Source organism: Chiloscyllium plagiosum, chromosome 18 (assembly GCF_004010195.1).
Source record: "Chiloscyllium plagiosum isolate BGI_BamShark_2017 chromosome 18, ASM401019v2, whole genome shotgun sequence".
Classification (NCBI taxonomy): Eukaryota; Metazoa; Chordata; class Chondrichthyes; order Orectolobiformes; family Hemiscylliidae; genus Chiloscyllium; species Chiloscyllium plagiosum.
The window spans coordinates 29882830-29901848 of record NC_057727.1 but is presented as its reverse complement, the minus strand read 5'-3'; the positions used below and the strand labels follow the sequence as shown (position 1 = coordinate 29901848).

The 19019-nt window shown below is 39.1% G+C and overlaps 1 protein-coding gene across 1 annotated transcript in view; it reads right to left on the bottom strand.

Annotated features, from left to right (window-relative positions):
• cacna2d3a (calcium channel, voltage-dependent, alpha 2/delta subunit 3a) overlaps positions 1 to 8757 on the bottom strand; it is a 645952-nt gene extending 637195 nt beyond the window's left edge. The window contains exons 1-3 of the mRNA XM_043708636.1: positions 8739 to 8757; positions 7205 to 7287; positions 26 to 85 (exon numbers count right to left, since the gene is read on the bottom strand). Coding sequence (XP_043564571.1) covers positions 26 to 85; positions 7205 to 7287; positions 8739 to 8757 — 162 coding nt within the window. The remainder of the gene's footprint in view (positions 1 to 25; positions 86 to 7204; positions 7288 to 8738) is intronic.
• Between the last annotated feature and the right edge of the window lie 10262 nt (positions 8758 to 19019).

Sequence of the window (19019 nt, the reverse complement as noted above, 5' to 3'; positions counted from 1 at the left end):
AAACTGACCAGCACATTTCACTTACCTCCAAATCTGAATTATATTCATGCTCCAAATGAGCATTTTCAGCAGCTTCAACCAGACGCTGTGAAGAAGAAAAATAATGCATCTATGTTAGACAAGCTAATTTTACTTTCATGTTATTTTATATTTTGTCCTTGTATTGAAGCATTATACATGGTCATAGGCATAATCTTTTTACATGCAAGTCAGAAACATGTTGAGGAAGTAAACAAACTGGTGAGCAGAATTTATCAAACAAATATTTGGCTGGAGAAAAAACTATATTTAAATAAGAATAGTTAAACACATGCCTATTTAAAACAGATGCCTGAGGTACCCACCATCACTGCCCTCAATCAAAGTACTAGAAACTCAGACATCAGCCTGACTGTCATTAACACAATAATAGATCTGTTGTCCTTAATAATGGAAAAGCAAATTACCGTAGAAATTATTAAATGTGCTATTCTTAAACAATGCCAGATTCAAACTGGAAGAAATGTTAGACGTCATCGAATCACAAAGTGCTGAACTTTTTTTATTTATTCAATTTATCTATTCACAGCTCAGCCAGCTGAATTGCTTCTTACAATGTAGCCCAAAACAAGGTTTTCATTGCTAAAGCCACATTTTGCAGTCAGTAGAAGAAAAACAATCAGTCAAAAGAGAGTCATGGTAGGGGTAGAGTGAGAGAAAGCAGTCTGACATTGAACCAAACAGTTAGAATAGAATCCCTATAGTGTGGAAACAGGCCATTCATCCCAACAAGTCCACATCAACTCTCCAAAGAACTCATCCAACCCGGACTAATCCCCTAACCCTGCTTTTCCCATGGCTGATCTACACAACCCTGGACACTATGGACAATCTAGCATCGCCAATCCACCTAATATGCACATGTTTGTGACTGTGGGAGGAAAGTGCTGTGAGGCAGTAGTGCTAACTACTGAGCTATCACGCCATTAAGATGAAAGCTCATCAACATAATGATTGAGGTAGCTGTTAGGGAGACATTGCCCTTGCATATATTTAATCAAGATGATTGGTAGTGAAAAGGTTAAGTTTGTAAATATAACTCAGGTTTTAACTTCAGAGGTTCATGAAGAAGAAGGAAGTGGAGACGATTCAAATGAGTCTGCTGAATTGAATAGTTGGGATACAAATAAAATACCAACTGTTGTTCCAACACAAGTTGTGCCTGAAACCAGTTCAGATTCAAATGTAAGTCAGACAGACAGTCTAATGAAGGGGAAATCTAATTGAAGTTCAGGGGCAAAATCAGTCCTTGTTAAAGAACAGAAATCACTTTCAGAAACTCAGCAGGTCTGGCAGTATCTGAGGTTAGAAAACAGTGATAATGTTGAATCTCTGAAGAACAGTTAATACTACTTTCAGATCACAGATGCCACCAGACCTGCTGAATTTCTTCAACATTTCTATTTTTGTTTGTTTCAGATCTCTAGCATTCACAGTTCTTTGGGCTGTGGACCAGGCAAAACCCCCTCAAAATATTCAAAAGATAGCCTACACTCTACGTTTTTCTTATTTTAAAGGTAAACATAAGGTGTTGCAATTCAATTGGTTAAACTACCGAATTTGAAGCAAAACACACTTTATTCATATACTATAGTTAAAACACAACAATAGAAGGAAGGAATTGGAATAACCTAACTCTATTGGAAAATCTAACTGAATAACAGATACAGTAACTATTAAAATATTCAAAAGATAGCCTACACCCTACGTTTTTCTTATTTTAAAGGTAAACATAAGGTGTTGCATTCCAGACGCAATTCAATTGGTTAAACTACCGAATTTGAAGCAAAACACTTTATTCATATACTATAGTTAAAACACAACAATAGAAGGAAGGAATTGGAATAACCTAACTCTATTGGAAAATCTAACTGAATAACAGATACAGTAACTATTACTAATTAACTGTACCAATATAGTAACATCTTGTAAACACATCATTGGCAAAAGGCAAATTCAGAAAGCAGATTAGTAAAAGGTGAGGACTGCAGATGCTGGAGGTCAGAGTCAAGAGTGTGGTGCTGGAAAAGCACAGCAGGTCAGGCAGCATCAGAGGAACAGCAGAATCAACGTTTCAGGCATAAGCCCTTTATCAGAAATAATAGAATCGAGCATGCTTGTGCAGCTCATTCCTGTTGAAGAGCTATCTGGGGCCCTGACTGATACTTACCTCCAATTAAATCACAAAAGTAAGATCATCTGGACATTATCACATAATAGCTTGTGCGGGTTTTCTGAACATAAACTGACTGCCACACTTGCTGCTTTGTAACAATGACTACAGCAGGAAGTTCTGATTATTTCTGAAGCATTTTAGGATGTCCTGTAATAGTGAAAGGTACGATATAAAGGGTGGCCTTTCTTAACCACATTTGGTGCTCTGATCTTCAGTACAATTTTATAGCAGATTTTGTATTTGCATTGCTAATATGACAATAAAAAAGCTGGAGTTTGAGTGGGTTCAATAATCTTTAATGGGGATTAAAGTTGTGTCATGCAAACTAACAAGGACTGTGAATGCAGAGGGGATTTGTGCACATTTTCACGGCTGTTCAATAAAATGGCTGTGAAAGTAGGAACATTGAAACATAGAAACAAAGGTGAAGGAGTACGCAACTCATTCCCTCAAGCCCTCTCTACAATTCTTGATCATGAATGATCATTGAACTCAATTTCATATCCTGCATGCCTTGATATCATTTGCAACTAGAAATCTGTCATCTCTGTATTAAATTTACTGAATGACTGAGTTTCCACAGCCCTTTGGAATAGAGAATTATAAAGATTCACCATCGTCGGAATAAGAAGAGGTTTCTTCTTATCTTAGTTTGAAATGAATTATGTTTGCTTCTAAGGTTGTGTGTCTTCATTCTACATCAAAACAGGCAAGGGAGGCATTCTTTCTGCAACTGCTTTATTTAAGAAATTTCACTACCTGCAACTCCACCAACCTTGGTATTATCCGCAAAGTCGCTAATCACACCACCTACATTTTCCTCCAGATCATTTATATATATTACAAACAATAAAGGTCCAAGCACTGATCCCTGCAGAACACTACTAATTACTGATCTCCATTCTGAAAAGCACCCTTCCACCGCTACTCTCTGTCTTCTATGAACAAACCAGTTTTGTATCCATCTAGTCAGCTCACCCTGGGTCCTACGAGACTCTATCTTCTGGCACCAGCCTGTTATGAAGTGCTTTAACAAATGCCTTGCTAAAATCCATGTAGACAACATCTACTGCCCTTCTCTCAAACATTCTTGTCGCCTCCTCAAAAAACTCAGTCAAGTTGGTGAGACTTGACCTTCCCCACATGGGAAAACTCATGCTGTCTACCACTAACAAGTCCATTCACTTCCAAATGTGAACAAATCCTGTCTCTTAGTATCTTCTCCAACAGCTTTCCCACCACTGACTTCAGGCTCACACTTGCCTGCAATCACCTAGAATATCTCTGTTTCCTTCTTAAACATTGGCCATTCTTCAGTCCTCTGGAACCTCGCCTGAGGCCAAAGAGGATGCTAAGATATCTGTTAAGGCCCCAGCTATTTCCTCCTTTGCTTCCTACAGTATGCATTGATAGATCCTATCTGTCAACTTTCATGAAATTCAAGATACCCAACATTCGTCCGGACCGACCTGTGCCAACTGTCACCACTGCAGACATCAGATTGGTCTTCCACCGAGTCAACCCAAGGAAAGCAACAGGCCCAGATGGAGTCCCCAGATTTGCAGTTAGATCCTTTGCAGACCAACTGACAGAAGTATTCAGAGACATCTCCAACCTCTCCCTCCGACAAGCCAAAGTCTCTACCTGCTTCAAGAAGACCACCACTGTCTCGTATCTAAGAAAGCACATGCAATGTGCCTTAATGACTACCGTCCATTGACTCTGACCTCCATAATCTTGAAGTGCTTCCAGATGCTGGTCATAGCCCACATCAATCCTAGTCTCACAGCCAGCCTTGATCCCCTACAATTTGCCTACCACATAACAGGTTCATTTCCCTAGTCCTGTACTCATTCCTGGAACATCTGGACTACAAGGACACCGACATCAGACTCCTGCTCATCAGCTACAGCTCCACCGTCAACACCACTATCCCTTTCAGACTGATCTCAAAACTCCGAGACCTTGGTCTTGGCTCTGCCCTCTGCAACTGGATCCTCAGCTTCCTGATCCATATGACGAGTCAGAATACAGAAAGGAGATAGAGGGCTTGATGACATGGTGCAATGAGAACAACCTCTCTCTCAACATCAACAAAACTACAGAACTGATCATTGAATTCAGAAAGAAAGCAGGAGATCACATCCTCAAGTACATCAATGGAGCAGAGGTTGAGAGGGTGGAGAATGTCAAGTTCCTTGAAATGACAGTAATCAACAACATGCCCTGGACTCTCCATGAAGATGCGATGGTCAAGAAGACACAACAATGCCTCTTCTTCCTCAGGCAGCTCAGGAAATTTGGCATGTCCAAAAGAATCCTCACAAACATTCACAGATCAACAACTGAAAGCATATTATCCAGGTACATAACAGCCTGGTACAGCAACTGCTCTGCCCAGGACAGTAAGAAACTACAGAAGGTTGTGTGCATAGCCCAGACCATCATGGAAGTTAACCTCCCATCCATGGATTCCATTTCCATATCTTGTTGCCACAGAAAGGCTGCCTACATCATCAAAAACCCCTCCCACCCATGTAATGCTCTCCTGCAACCTCTTCTATCAGGCAGATGATACAGAAGCCTGAGCACATGCACTGGCAGTTTCAGGAACAGTTTCTTCCCAGCTATTATTAGACTGATGAATGGACTCTTTAGCCTCAAATAATACTGATCTTGCTAACGTTGATCTTGCCTAGTGCATGCCCTGCGTGATGTAACTTGGATGCCACTATCTATGTTTTTTCCCACCCTATGATTTGTATGTCCTTGCTTACTACAATCTGCTTGTAAACAAAGCTTTTCACTGTATTTAAGTACACATGACAATAAATAAATACAATAAAATTTATTATGTTGACCTGCCGGAGAGTATTCATACACTTTTCCCTAACTTCAACATCTTTCACATCTCTCTCTTCGGTGAAAACTGATGTAAAGTACTATAGTTTAGGATCTCACCCATTTCCTCTGGCTCCTCACACAACTTCCCTCCTTTATCTTTGAGTGGGCCTTCTTTTTCCCTAGCCACACTCTTTTTCCTAATAGATGTATAAAATGCCTTGGAATTCTCAAAACCCCACTGGCCAAGGACATTTCATAGCCCCTTTCAGCCTTCCTAACTTCATGTTTGAGTCCCATCCTACTTTCTCTATATTCTTCAAGGACTTTGCCTGTTTTTAGTTGCCTAGACCTTCGCTAAGCTTCTTTTTTTGACTAAGATGATAACTTTCCCTATCATCCAAGGTTCCTGAATCCTGCCATTCCAGTCCTTCAATTTCACAGGAACATGCCTGTCCTGCATTCTGATAATCTGTTTCTTGAAAGATTCCCACATGTGAAATGTGGATTTATCCTCAAACATCCTCTTCCAATCCACATGCTCCAATTCTTGCTTAATTCACTTATGGTTAGCCTTCCCCAATTTAACAACCTCATCCAAGGTTCAGTCTTGTGCTGATCCATTACTATCCAAAGATCTATGGAATTAGGGTCACTATTCCCAAAATGATTCCCCATTGAAACTTTGATTGCCTGGCTGGGCTCATTTCCCAATACCAGGTTCAGTATGGCCTCCTCCTTGTTGGAGTATCCACATACCATTTCAAAACTCCCTCCTGGATGCACTTAACAAATTGCTTCCCATCCAAACCCCCAGAGTCCCAGTCAACATGGTGAAGTTAAAATCACTCAATACAACAACCCTACTATTTTCACATCTTTCCAGAATCTTATGGCATATCTCTTCTTCTATCTCCTGCTGGCAGCTGGGAGGTCTGCAGTCCAATCCCAGCATTATGGCTGCACATTTTCTATTCCCAAGCTCTAGCCATAATGCCTCAGTGCAAGATGCCTCCAGGGTGTCCTCCCTCAACACCACTGTGACATACTCCCTGCCTCATCTAAAACATTGATATCCCAGAACGATAAGTTACCAATCCTGTCCCTCTTTCAACCACATCTCTGTGATAACAACGTCATAATTAATCATCATGATTAATCCAAGCTCCAAGTTCATCTGTCTTAACTGTTATATTTCTTGCACTGAAGCAAACACAGTCCAAATCTCTCCCTGACTGCTCTACTTCTTAGCTATGTAATATGCGCTGTTTCATGAACTGAAACACTGCATGCAGAACTCAGCATTTTCATCCATCCCACTTCAGAAAAATCCAATAAGCCGTTTGTCAGCCTGTATAAGTAACCAATGTGCTGGGTATAGCATCTCCAAACCTAACTCAGCTGTTGTCTTCCCAAAGGCCTGCTTGCTGCTGATTGCTGCTTATTAACTGTTGCTGCCTCTCTCCATTGTAACTGTTTCAAATTTGAGTACAAATGACAATAACAGCAGCCATGATAATCAGATATAACTTACTGGGTAAGGAATGTGGCAAAATTTCAGACAGGTAGGAACTGGAAGCAATGCAAACAGTAAAATAGTACAGAGTTGATTTTCCAATTACTTGGAAACAAATGACCCTTTGAATACTTCTTCACTGACTCTGAGAAACCAGTCTTACAAAAGGTTACTACCGGATTTGGCATCAAGTTAAAATCACATTATTGTGTCACCGGACCACAATTTGAATAAATGCATTATATTATGACATGGGGTAAATCCTCTGCTAATTTAAACCGGCAACACAAAAAAGATTCATCCAGTGCTATAATCTGTTAAAATTAGAGAGACAAAGAACTATCCCAGAGGTAAATATTTAAAGTAAAAATTAACAATTTTATTTCTTTAAGTCTAACAGAGAATATTAACTAGCAACTATTTACAACCCCTTTCTCTTGAACCTATCTTTTACCTCCCCTGCTACAATACCAATCCAATAAAAAATCCTGATTATGATTTAAAGAAAATTAATCACATTTCAAAACCAGTTAGCTTTGCAGAGTTTCCTCTCTAGATTTTCTTCTGTAGATTCTCTCTCCAGGTTGGTTTTGATGTTTTTTTCTGTGCAAGCTCTTTCTCCAGACAGGTACCTCTCTGAGATCTCTTCCTAGTGGCCTACATCTGTGGCCTTTTGGCAGTTCTCTTTGCCACTGTGGATAACTGTTCAAAATGTCTGATATTTATACCCAAAACATCAGATCATTTCATTGGTTTAGTGTTGTCAAAACATTATTTTTTTCAAATTCAATTGGATTTTGGTAACTTGGTAACAAGCTGATTGGCCAAATTCAAATTTGTTTTTTTGTATCCTGGCAATATAGCTGTTTGCTAGTTGTTTCAAACCACTGTTACATTTTAAATTTTCCAGCACTCTCTGTGCTTCTCTGAGTCATTGCTCGCTTTTCAACTCTCTTAAAGGTATAGTACATCAACATCTTCATAACAATTAGGCCTCTATCCTTCACAGTTCACAGATGTGTGTCATGGACAACTCAAATCACAGTTAAAATGCCTGCTAATGTAACTCAGCAGGAACAGCATAATAAATACTTTTATGTATCTCACAATCTACTTCCCATCAGTTCCCACCAAGGTTGAAGGTTAAAATCATGTTTTATTTGTTCACATTTTTGTATCATACCAAAGTCTGTACACTGCACCTGAAAAAAGATGCAGAGTAAAACAATGTTGTCTGTCAAAACATGATACGAGGCAAGTTCATTCATAACTCTGATATAATGAATCTGTCTTTCCAGCAATTTTGTTTGCACATTGCTTTTTGATCATTTTTATTGTAGTATTTACTGAAAAATATCATCTGAAATTTGATGACTCATCACAAATTACAATGAAATTAGCTACACTAATTTAGTGTAACTAATCCGTGAAGCTTTAGAGGATACTGTAAAACTAAATTTTCTTTATTTGGCCACTTGCAATTTTTTCATACTCCCTTCTTTCTCAAATGCATATGTTGAACAACCAATTCTGACATATAAATATAATAAATGGCAGTAGAGAAATGAAGATCAGAGCAGATGGTATACACAGCTTACAATATCCCTCCAGTTATATGAAATTTTTCACCTATAAAATTAAAAACTTTCAATCCTATTGAGAAATGCATGAAATAATAACAACAAATTAGAATAGATCGAGTGAAAGTATAAAACTTAAAGCAAGTACTTAGAATAATATTATATCAAATAGGTCCCACTTGCTCCAGAGGTGTTTAACAACATCCCTGAACAGGAGAATTAAGAAAATATCTGCAAGATGATGAGAAAGCCTCATAATGCAAAGGTCCCAAAAGCCTTCAGGAAATGTTAGAATTTGAGAATTATCTAACCTTCAGACAGCAAACATCATTTATGTTTTAACTTTCTATTTTTACATGAAGAAGTAATTTTATAATTAATATACTATAGAATTATCTCTTTTGTAAGATACAAGATTTTCAGAGAACTTGTACCTTAAGATAAAACCACTGCTGCCAAATTTTTCTTTTCTTTAAAATTTCCTGCCAGGCTATGGAAATTGACTAAACAAGATAACAAATTATCATAGTAAAGTGTCAAAAGTATATATGTTAAAAGGGCTCAATTCCAAACTAATCAAACTCACCAGTCTGAAGAACAGTCATACTGGACTCAAAATGTTAACCCTGTTTTTCTCTCCCAGATGCTGCCAGAACTGCCGAGTTTCTCCAACATTCTGTCTTTGTTTCAGATTTCCAGTATCTATATCCAAAATCCAAATTTATTGCTCGCTCGCTCAATCCCAACATACACAGAATAACAACTATCCTTTTGGACAGACCCAAAAGGAAAATCTTTCATCAAGAAATTTTGACCTTTGAGGAGAACAGAAAGGGCACACAAGCCAAGCTCAACACTAATGCTTCCATCCATTGCTCCAACGCTGACTTCATAAGCAATATTTGCAATTTCCAGGATCCAAACATATACAGATAAGCATAAAAATTCAGAAGTTTCTATTGGATATGTCCTACACCTCCAAGAGATGTGTTAAAATCCTTGCTGCTAATGTCAGCACTGTATCACTGTAATGATATGAATGTTTTGCAGTTACTCATTCATTCACAGAAGGAAGCCATTTGTCCCATTGTACGTGCACCAGCTCTTCAAATGAGAATCATTACCTCATGCCAATCTCTTGCTTTTCTCCTTGAATACAATTTCTATCCAAATAATCACCAAACATCCTCTTGAATGCCTTAACTTAAACTGCATTCATCACATTTTCAGGCTTTGCATTCGATTCCCTACTTGCTGTGTGAAAAAGTTTTTCTTCATATCACCCTGGCTTATTTTGCACATCACCTTAAATATATGCCCTCTCAGTCTTGTTCCCTGTATAAGTGGATCACAGCTACTCCCTCTTTATTCCATCCAGCCCACATATGATTTTGAAAATCCTTCACAAATCTCTTTTAGAATTTTGTTTTGTATTGCCTCTCAATGTTCTTCCAACCAAAGTGTATCACCTCACACTTTGGGTGCCATGATGGCTCAGTGATTAGCACTGCTGCCTCACAGCCCCACGGTCCTAGATTTGATTTTACAACTTAGCTAATGGATGTCTCTTTTTTAATATGTTGACTGTTTGCAGGAAATTTGTGACTTTTGTCATTTACTTGATTTAAATGTTTGTTAATTTCATTAACCTTTTATTTTAAACCAATTATACATTGATTCACTTGAAGGCAACAAAACATGGAGCATGGAATTTTATCAGGTCCATTTAGAAAGAGCTGGAGGCAGGACCAAGAACAATATTTGAAAATAGGACGTCAAATTGGTTCCCCAGTGATTACCAACCCCAGAGCAATCTTGCCAGAGGTTGGAACAATGCAGCAGCAGCTACATATTCAGCAGCAATGGGTGACCAATTAGACCAGTTGAGGGCAGATTCCTGATATTGCCAGATTCTTTCTTAGGCTTTGAAATCTATGGATTAGGAAGACAAGGCATCAGCATGAATGTGACATGAAACATCTGCATCAGAGATAATAAACTGTAATGCAAAGAAGAGCAGTCCATTCTCTAAAAACTGCTGATTCCAAAACACCTGGAATTCTGTTGGGAATATATTAACTGATGCAATGGATTCTTTGAGCTCCAATGTTCATAAATCCAAACCATTTGCATTTAGCATGCTGCAGAATTTTCACTCTGACTTTGCAGAAACAATCACAGATGATGGAACTGTTTTCCAGGATGTTTTCCAGAAATTCATTTCTACTCAACTCACCCAAGTTGAAATTTACAAGGGGATAAGCAGGTAGGAGGATACCAGAGTACAAAAGAGCAATTGCAGGTTCACATGATCCAGAAGGAGAGAAAGAATATCACATCCCAGAATCCATTTACTGGTACCTATAAAGTAATAATTTCATTGTACTCAAAAGGAATACTAGATTAGATACTAGAGACAAGGGAGACTAGCATCTGAGGGCACAAGCTCAGAGTGAAGGGACAATCTTTTAAAACTGAGATGAGGAGGACTTTGCCAGTCTCAAGGGGGTCAATCTGAGGAATGCATTGCTGTGGAAGGCTGTGCAGGCCAAGTCATTTAGTGTAATTAAGACAGAGATAGATTCTTGATTAGTAAGGAGATCAAATGTTACAGGAGAAATCAGAAGAATGTGGTTGAGAAACACATCAGCCATGATAGAATGGCAGAGTAGACTCGATTCAACGAACAGCCTAATTATGCTCCTATAACCTATGGGTCTATAAAGTAGGTATTGGGCAGCACCAACCATGCACCGGAACAAAGGGAAGGCAGTAGGGCGGGGAGGATGATGAAGGAAATATAAAGTGATGTTGAAAGGCAGTAGTACTTCAATTCACTGCACAGAAGCTGAAATCAAACATATGATAGTTGCTGGGCCAGTTTATTTAAAACATGAACCTAACAATGTTCCCACTAGGCTGACTTTAAATTTTAATTAAGATCGGTGTCTACTTTAAATTGCTAGATTAGTTCTTCTTGGCAGTGATACAATAGCTGTCAAGACTTCAGCCTCAGCTCATAAGCATCCTTTTCAGAATCTGCTTGTTCCTCTCTTCCGTATGCTGCATAGCGGCTGCTTTTCTAGAATTGGCATTGTGCACATGCAGCAGAATGCCACATTGTCATTTTAGGTATCTCAGGGCTATAAAACAGCAGACTTCTAGCCTGGTTCAAGAATCAGACCATTTTAATAAAAGGGATTAATAACTAATTATTAGAGTGCATCATCAGCAGACCACATGTAGCTGGAACCTGAGAAAGGTTCTGATTAAGTACTGCAGCAGTTTAGCATGTAAATAGTGTCAATAATCAAAAGCTGTTTTTTTTTCATTTAAAACAGTACATTTTTCAGTTCTCTTCTATCAAGATCATGTGGAACACAGTCATGGTATTAATGCATGGTGGTTGTGCTCTGCATACCATTTTAAGGATTCCTGTTGATGCTGAGAAATGCAGGAAAGCCTGAAAGGAGTGAACTCAACACTTGGGAGATGCACATAAAGCAGCAAACAGAGTGAGCAACAGTCACTGCAGTCCTATAAATCCTGACAATAAATGCACGGAGGGATGGAGCAAGCCTTAGCCCATTCATTGTACATAGTTTGTTGATCATTATATCTGTTAACAGTTCCCTTACTATTCCATATATAGACAATAATTTCTTAATCTTTGTCACAAACAAAGATATGTAAATGGTTAGTGATTTTTGAGAAGATTTGTAACTCAGGTTGATGACAAGTATGTAAGTTTGCTCACTAAATTTGAAGGTTTGTTTTCAGATGTTTCGTCATCATACTAGGTAACATCATCAGTGAGAGTCTCTGGTGAAGCGCTGGTGGTATGTCCCACCTCTCCATTTATAGGTTTTGATTTCTTAAGGTGAGTGATGTCATTTCTGGTTCTTTTTTTTCAAGGGCCTAAATCAATGTGTTTATTGATGGAGTTCTGGTTAGAATGCCATACCTCTAAGAATTCTCGTACGTGTCTTTGTTTCACTTGTCACATGTGTGTGTTGACCCAGTCAAAGTGGTGTCCTTCTTTGTCTGTATATAGAAACTAGTGATAGTGGATTGTGTCTTTTGGTGGCTAGTTGGTGTTCATGTATCCCGGTGGCAAGTTTCCTGCTAGTTTGTCCGATGTAGTGTTTTTACAGATGTTAGTTGTGCTGGTGGTATAGATAAAAAAGAATCGGGAAAGACATCACCCACCTTAAGAAACCAAGACCTATGAATAGGACATACCACCAGCACTTTACCACAGACTCTCACTGATGATGTTACCTAATATGGTGCTGAAATGTCTGAAAACAACCTTCAAGCTCAGCAAGCAAACTTACATACTTATATGTAAATAGTTTTAACATTTCATAAATGTTTGCATGTCACCATTCATGTGGTTGTCCCTGTCATTGTAGATACATTGTAATGGCCTGCGACATCAATTCTTGAACATTTACAAGCACATTGGTTGGGACTGTCTGTGGATGTAATCTGCTTGGATTTCCAGACGGCCCTTGACAAGGTACTGCACTGGATGCGCTAAATAAGAGTCCCTGGGACAAGGTACTGGCATGGATAGAGGATTGACTGACTGGCAGAAGACAGGGAGAAGGGATGAAGGGGTCTTTTTCAGGATGGCAGCCGATGTCTACAGAAGTTTCACAGTGATCCATGTTGGGACCATCATAACTATTCATGTTAAACATTAATGATCTGGACAAAGGAACTGAGGGCACTGCTCCTAAGTTTCCAGAATACACAAAGATAGGCGGAGGGACACGTAGTGTTAAGGAAGCAGGGAGGCTGCAGAAGGAGTTGGACAGGTTGGGAGAGAAGTCAGTGAAATGACAGATGGAATACAATGTAGGGAAATGTGAGGTTGTGCACTTTGGTCGGAAGAAGAGAGGCACAGATTATTTTCTAAATGGGGAAAGGCTTTAGAAATCTGAAGCAATAAGGGACTTGGAAGTGCTAGTTCAGTTCTCAAGGTTCAATTGGCAGTTTTGAAGGCAAATGCAATATTAGCATTCATTTTAAGAGGGCTACAATACAACAGTAGAGGTGTGGTGCTGAAGCTGTATAAGGCTCTAGTCAGACCGCATTTAAAATACTGTGAGCAATTTGGACCCCATATCTAAGGAAGAATGTGCTGGCATTGGAGGGTATCCAGAGGAAGTTTACAAGATCGATCCTGGGGATGAAGAGCTTGACATATGAGGAGTGGTTGAGGATTCTAGGTCTGTACTCGATGTTTAGAGGATGAGGTGCGATCTGATTGAAACTTAGAGTATTGAGAGGCCTCAATAGAGTGGATGTGGAGAAGATGTTTTCATTAGTAGGAGAGACTAAGACCTGAGGGCACAACCTCTAAGTGAAAGGATAGCCCTTCAGAACTGAGGTGAGAAGGAATTTCTTCAGTCAGAGGGTGGTTAATCATTGCCACTAGGCCAAGTTACTGAATGTCTTTAAGACAGAGATAGATAAAAATACCAACCCACAAACCTATCTAAAGGGATCAAGGCTTATGGTGAGAAGGCAGGAGAATGAAGTTGAGAAACATCAGCCATCATTGAATGATACAGCAGACTCAGTGGGCTGAATGGCCTAATTTTGCTCCTATATTGTATGGTATTATGTATCTGTAGGAGTAGGGTTAGCAATTAATATATATAACAGCTCAGTCTAATACCTCAACACCTCGCGTACCCATCGTTGCTTCCTGTTCAGCAGGTTGTGTGCACAGCAGTGTGTATTGCAGGGAGTTCCTGAGCACAGACAGTGACAGAGACATACAGGTCACGCTGGTATAATGTGATAGTTGTGTTCCTCTACAGTTTTGCACTATAGAAAATCGCACTATGGAAAACCGCTATCGAAAATCGTGCTGTAGAAGATCGTTAATAGAACATTACTATACGCATTCAATACAAAGTTCATGTTATAGAAACAACATCCAAAATTCATCAATCATGTTGTAGCCAAGTCGTGCTGATGAAACACGCGTTATAGCAGAACAACGTGTAGAACCAAGGTAGTCAATGCTGCAGGGTGGCCTGGGGGGAGGGACCCTGCGTGCCTGAGTGGACAATATATCATGTGTAAAAGGGCAATGTTGATGATCTATGAAGACCCAGTGAAAAGGTCCAGATGCAACATTTCCCCCCCAGTTGGCTCATTTACCCTACTCATTACAAGCCCCTATGAAACTATTCTCATCAATATTGCGCAACATCCATGTGCTTCACTATTTGCATGGCAGTAAGTGGCTTTCAGCCTCAGTGTTAAAATGCTACTGAGATCCCAAGTATTCGGCTCTCCAGCCCAGGTGCCCTTTCTATTATTCCCATAGGCTTCACACTTCCCAAAGTCATCACCGAAGATGTATCCATGTGACTAAAACTGCCTAGCTGCTCTCCTTACACAGTCACCCTTGACCCTTCTTCTTTAATTCCTGTGAATAGAGGTGACAGAATTGCTATGGTTTATCCCCTTGGGTGACTTGACCTACCAATAATAGCCCTCAGCTGCCCAGATCCTGGCTGATGGATATGTGTTCTTGATTGTGACAGTTCTCCCTCTCCACATTGTCCTCTATGGAGACAGAGGACCATCTGTTATTCGCTCCCAATAGCACATGGGCATGGGGGCAACACCATCCTGACGAGATGCCTGATCATGGCCGAAGCCCAGGAATTGAATGATTGGCTGCCTTTGACTAACTGTCCCGTACCCTCTGACTGACCAGTGGGTATGGACTCCACTGCAAGCTGCTCTGCTTAAACATTCAAACATATTGCATTGCTTGCTGCAGATGCCATGTATTTAATGTGAGAGTTGAGACCATGTATGACAGATGTGAGGGTGGCCTGGCACGCTAATGTAAGGCAAGTTGCACACGTCCTTGACTGAGGACTACCACTCAGCATGGTCACTTGCCTGGTTATCTGGTTGCCAATTTCCAATACAAGGCGTGCATTGCCATGGCAGGGCTATATGTTATAATTCTTAAGTTACACTCACATGCAATTAAAGATTAGGCAGTCAGGGTAAATCTGTGATCACAGGAGGGTGTGTTCTGCCTATGAGACCAAGTATGATGCTATGCTTGAGTGAATAACTATAATCTGTCAAAGTTTCCATGTAACCTATTTCTTCTTTATGAGATCTTACATTTCCATAGCATCTTCTCATTTCCTCAACACTCTGAAAACAATTTAAAATGCAATAACTGCTATTGAAGTGCAGTCATTATTGCCATTTTGACAAATAGAACAGCCAATTCACATGCAGCAAGTGAGATGAGTAACCAATAATCAGCTGCTGCTGATGTTGATTGAGGAAGAATACCCCAGGAGACTTCCCTGCTCTTAATTACTCTTCTGAAAAATTGTGCCTCAAACAACAGCTCTCCTTCATAATTGTCAACAAAGACTGAATGGGCATTTTTCCAGTTAGCATTATAGCAACTGGATGAAAAATTGTGAACAGTATATCTCCAGCCTCCAGTGCTGCAAGTGCTGGAGGGGGAAAAGACTAGTTATTGTTGAAATAAGAAAGTTCAGATGAAATTTCATCAGATGGAAGGTTTCCCTCAATCTTCAACATGACTAGTATTACAATGGAGAACCCAGTTAAAAATCACACAACACAGGGTTATAGTCCAACAGGTTTATTTGAAAATACAAGCTTTCGGAGTGCTGCTCGGTCACCACGTAGCTGACAAAGGAGCAGTGCTCCGAAAGTTTGTACTTCCAAATAAACCTGTTGGACTATAACCCTGTGTTGTGTGCTTTTTAACATTGCCCAATCCAGTCCAACACCAGCACTTCCACATCAATGAAGAAACCAACTGTTAAACTCCTTTCATTGGAGAGGGGTTACAAAGCAAATACAATAATACAAGAATACAAACAAAATTGAAACCTTTCTCCAACCCAAATGCAATAACAATTACCCAAAAAGACAAACTAGTCACATCTCATACTCATAAATAAACCAGTTAAAAACTATTATTCGAAATTTGCTCTTAAAGGTGAGGAAGTTAGTTGGAAGTGCGTTTGTTTTATGAGTCTTCAATGATGATGTTGTATTTCCACCCCAATCCACAGAAAATAGAAGGTAGGAAAGCCCCATCCTCACTCACATTATTTTGAAATTGATTCTAAGATCAGGCACAATGTACTGATATCACAGGAAGTTTGTTTTGTCAACCTGACCATTAAATAATGTGTAATGTGGTCAATAAAAATCCTGGTCCTAAGATTTTACAGCATTCAAGACCAAATACATATCTGCAATGCACACATCATTAGAAGATATCCCAAGTAATATTATTTGTTAATCTCATTATTGTTTCTTTTTTATGTAAATGGTAAATGTTGATATATGTATAAAGTTAGTCATTCTCCATATTACAATTGCGACATTTAAGAGGCATTTGGATGGGTATATGAATAGGAAGTGTTTGGAGGGATATGGGCCGGGTGCTGCTAGGTGGGATTAGATTGGGTTGGGATATCTGGTCGGCATGGACGGGTTGGACTGAAGGGTCTGTTTCCATGCTGTATATCTCTATGACTCTATATGTCTTCAGCTTGTCATTTCTCAAGTACTGGAATGGCATCACTGATTAGTTCAGTACCACACTATAAAGAAATATTTTTGATATCAAATATTCATTAAGTTGTATGGATCAGATGAAATCCCCTCAAAATATATTAAGAAATAGTCCCGACACTAACTTATTCTTATTTTAAAGGTAAGTATAAGGTGTTGTGTTCCAGATGCAATTCGATTGGTCAATGAACCTGTCTTGAAGCAAAACACACTGTATTCATACACTTTAGTTAAAATACAATAAAGGAAAGAATTGGAATAACTTAACCCCACTGGAAAACTTAACAGAATGACAGGTTATCTATCTACTAAACAGTGTTACAATGTAGTAACATCCCATAAACATGCCCTTGGCAAAGGCAAATTCAGGAAAATAGTTTGTCTCACACGCAGGAAGAGAATCCCTACCTTTTAGCTGTTACAGAGAGGCATAACAGCTTACACCTCCAGCTTCAAGACCCTAGCAACCGCTGAAAGCTGAAACTAAAAATCCTGGTTTTACGGGAGCATGTCCCCACCCATTCAGGCTACTTCTATTGTTTTTATTAATAAAACCAAGGCCTCACAAGTTGTTTAATTTATTAGCTTTGGAGCAGACTTCTTGTCACCTTTGTTTCAACATTTCTTCATAAAAAAAGACATAATACACTTTTTAGACCCATAGTCTGGTTATCGATGCATAATGTTAAACGTACAATAAATAATCTAATGTGATTCTACAATCCACTGCAAATTTGCTTTGTAAGTTAGGATAAGATTACTTAAGTACAAACACATGTCTTCTCTTTCTGTACTGCGAGTATATATATAAAATTATATACTATACAGCTGAATACATCCTATAGTTTCGACAAGAAAATGTAACTACTGGGTAATGTTCCACTTCATGCACTTTAATCACAACCAAGGAAAATGTATCAAATCAATTTTAAATTAAAAATCCAATTTCTGGTAAAATATACCATTCCTAGATCACTGCCAGTTATGCAAGACTTGCAGACAATTTGTCATTTCTTTTAACTAATGAGGAAAATCTTTCAATGTTAGATGTACTGTGGCTATAAATTATTATCAAAAAGCAGATAGCACAAAACTGATAAAACAACATGGGGACATTATCTGACAATGAGCTACAGGATCATGGTTTTTATCTTTAATTTGCAGAAAATAGATTTTTAGTTTCAGCAGTACTCATAAAAGAAAAAAATCTTGTCAGTTTACTGAAGGCTACAACATGAAATATAAATCTTTGGTTCATACATCTACAAAAGTGTTCAATCATTTTTTATGGTGTAAATATTCTGTGATGCTGTTTCTTTAAGTTTAAACATGAATATTAAACTGATCCAAAAGTGTCAAAGACTGTGTCTTCAAAACAATGGTTGCCTATTTGTGATTTTCACGCATTCTACACCAAATGGTAGCATCAATAAAAGAACTGTTTTGATGACAGAAATTACAGAAAGCATATAGATCAAGTTACCAATGCAAAATACCCAGTTCTTAATAAATAATCTTAACGTTGCAATAATGACTGCACTTAAATAGCAGTTATTGCATCTTAAATTGTTTTCAGAGTGTTGAGGAAATGAGCAGGTGCTATGGAAATGTAAGCTCTCACAACAGGTGAGAGGTGACGAGAAGTCTGCTCCAAAGCTAATATATTAACAACTAATAATATCTTCATCGTCCAATTTCTAATCTCCTCAGATTAGAATCATCAGCCAACTGAATGGTCATTTGTCTTCACAATTTTTGATGTAATCTCTTCAGTTGAGTTACTGTCACAGTTGTAACACTGAAACCAACCTGACTTCCTGCCTGATGTTACCATTGTGCGTTATCCTCCTCCTCCTTCCTGACTGCTTCAACAATCTCAATTATTTCTCAGCTGTGCATTTAATGAAAACAACTTTCATGGTTCTGTTCCTACCTGTCCCACCACATATTGCCAGTCAGGAAATTGGCCTACTAAACTCTATGAGGAGAAAGTGAGGTCTGCAGATGCTGGAGATCAGAGCTGAAAATGTGTTGCTGGAAAAGCGCAGCAGGTCAGGCAGCATCCAGGGAACAGGAGAATCGACATTTCGGGCATAAGCCCTTCTTCAGGAATGAGGAAAGTGTGTCCAGCAGGCTAAGATAAAAGGTAGGGGGGAGGGACTGGGGGGAGGGGCGTCGGAAATGTGATAGGTGGAAAGAGGTCAAGGTGAGGGTGATAGGTCAGACGGGGGTGGGGGCGGAGAGGTCGGGA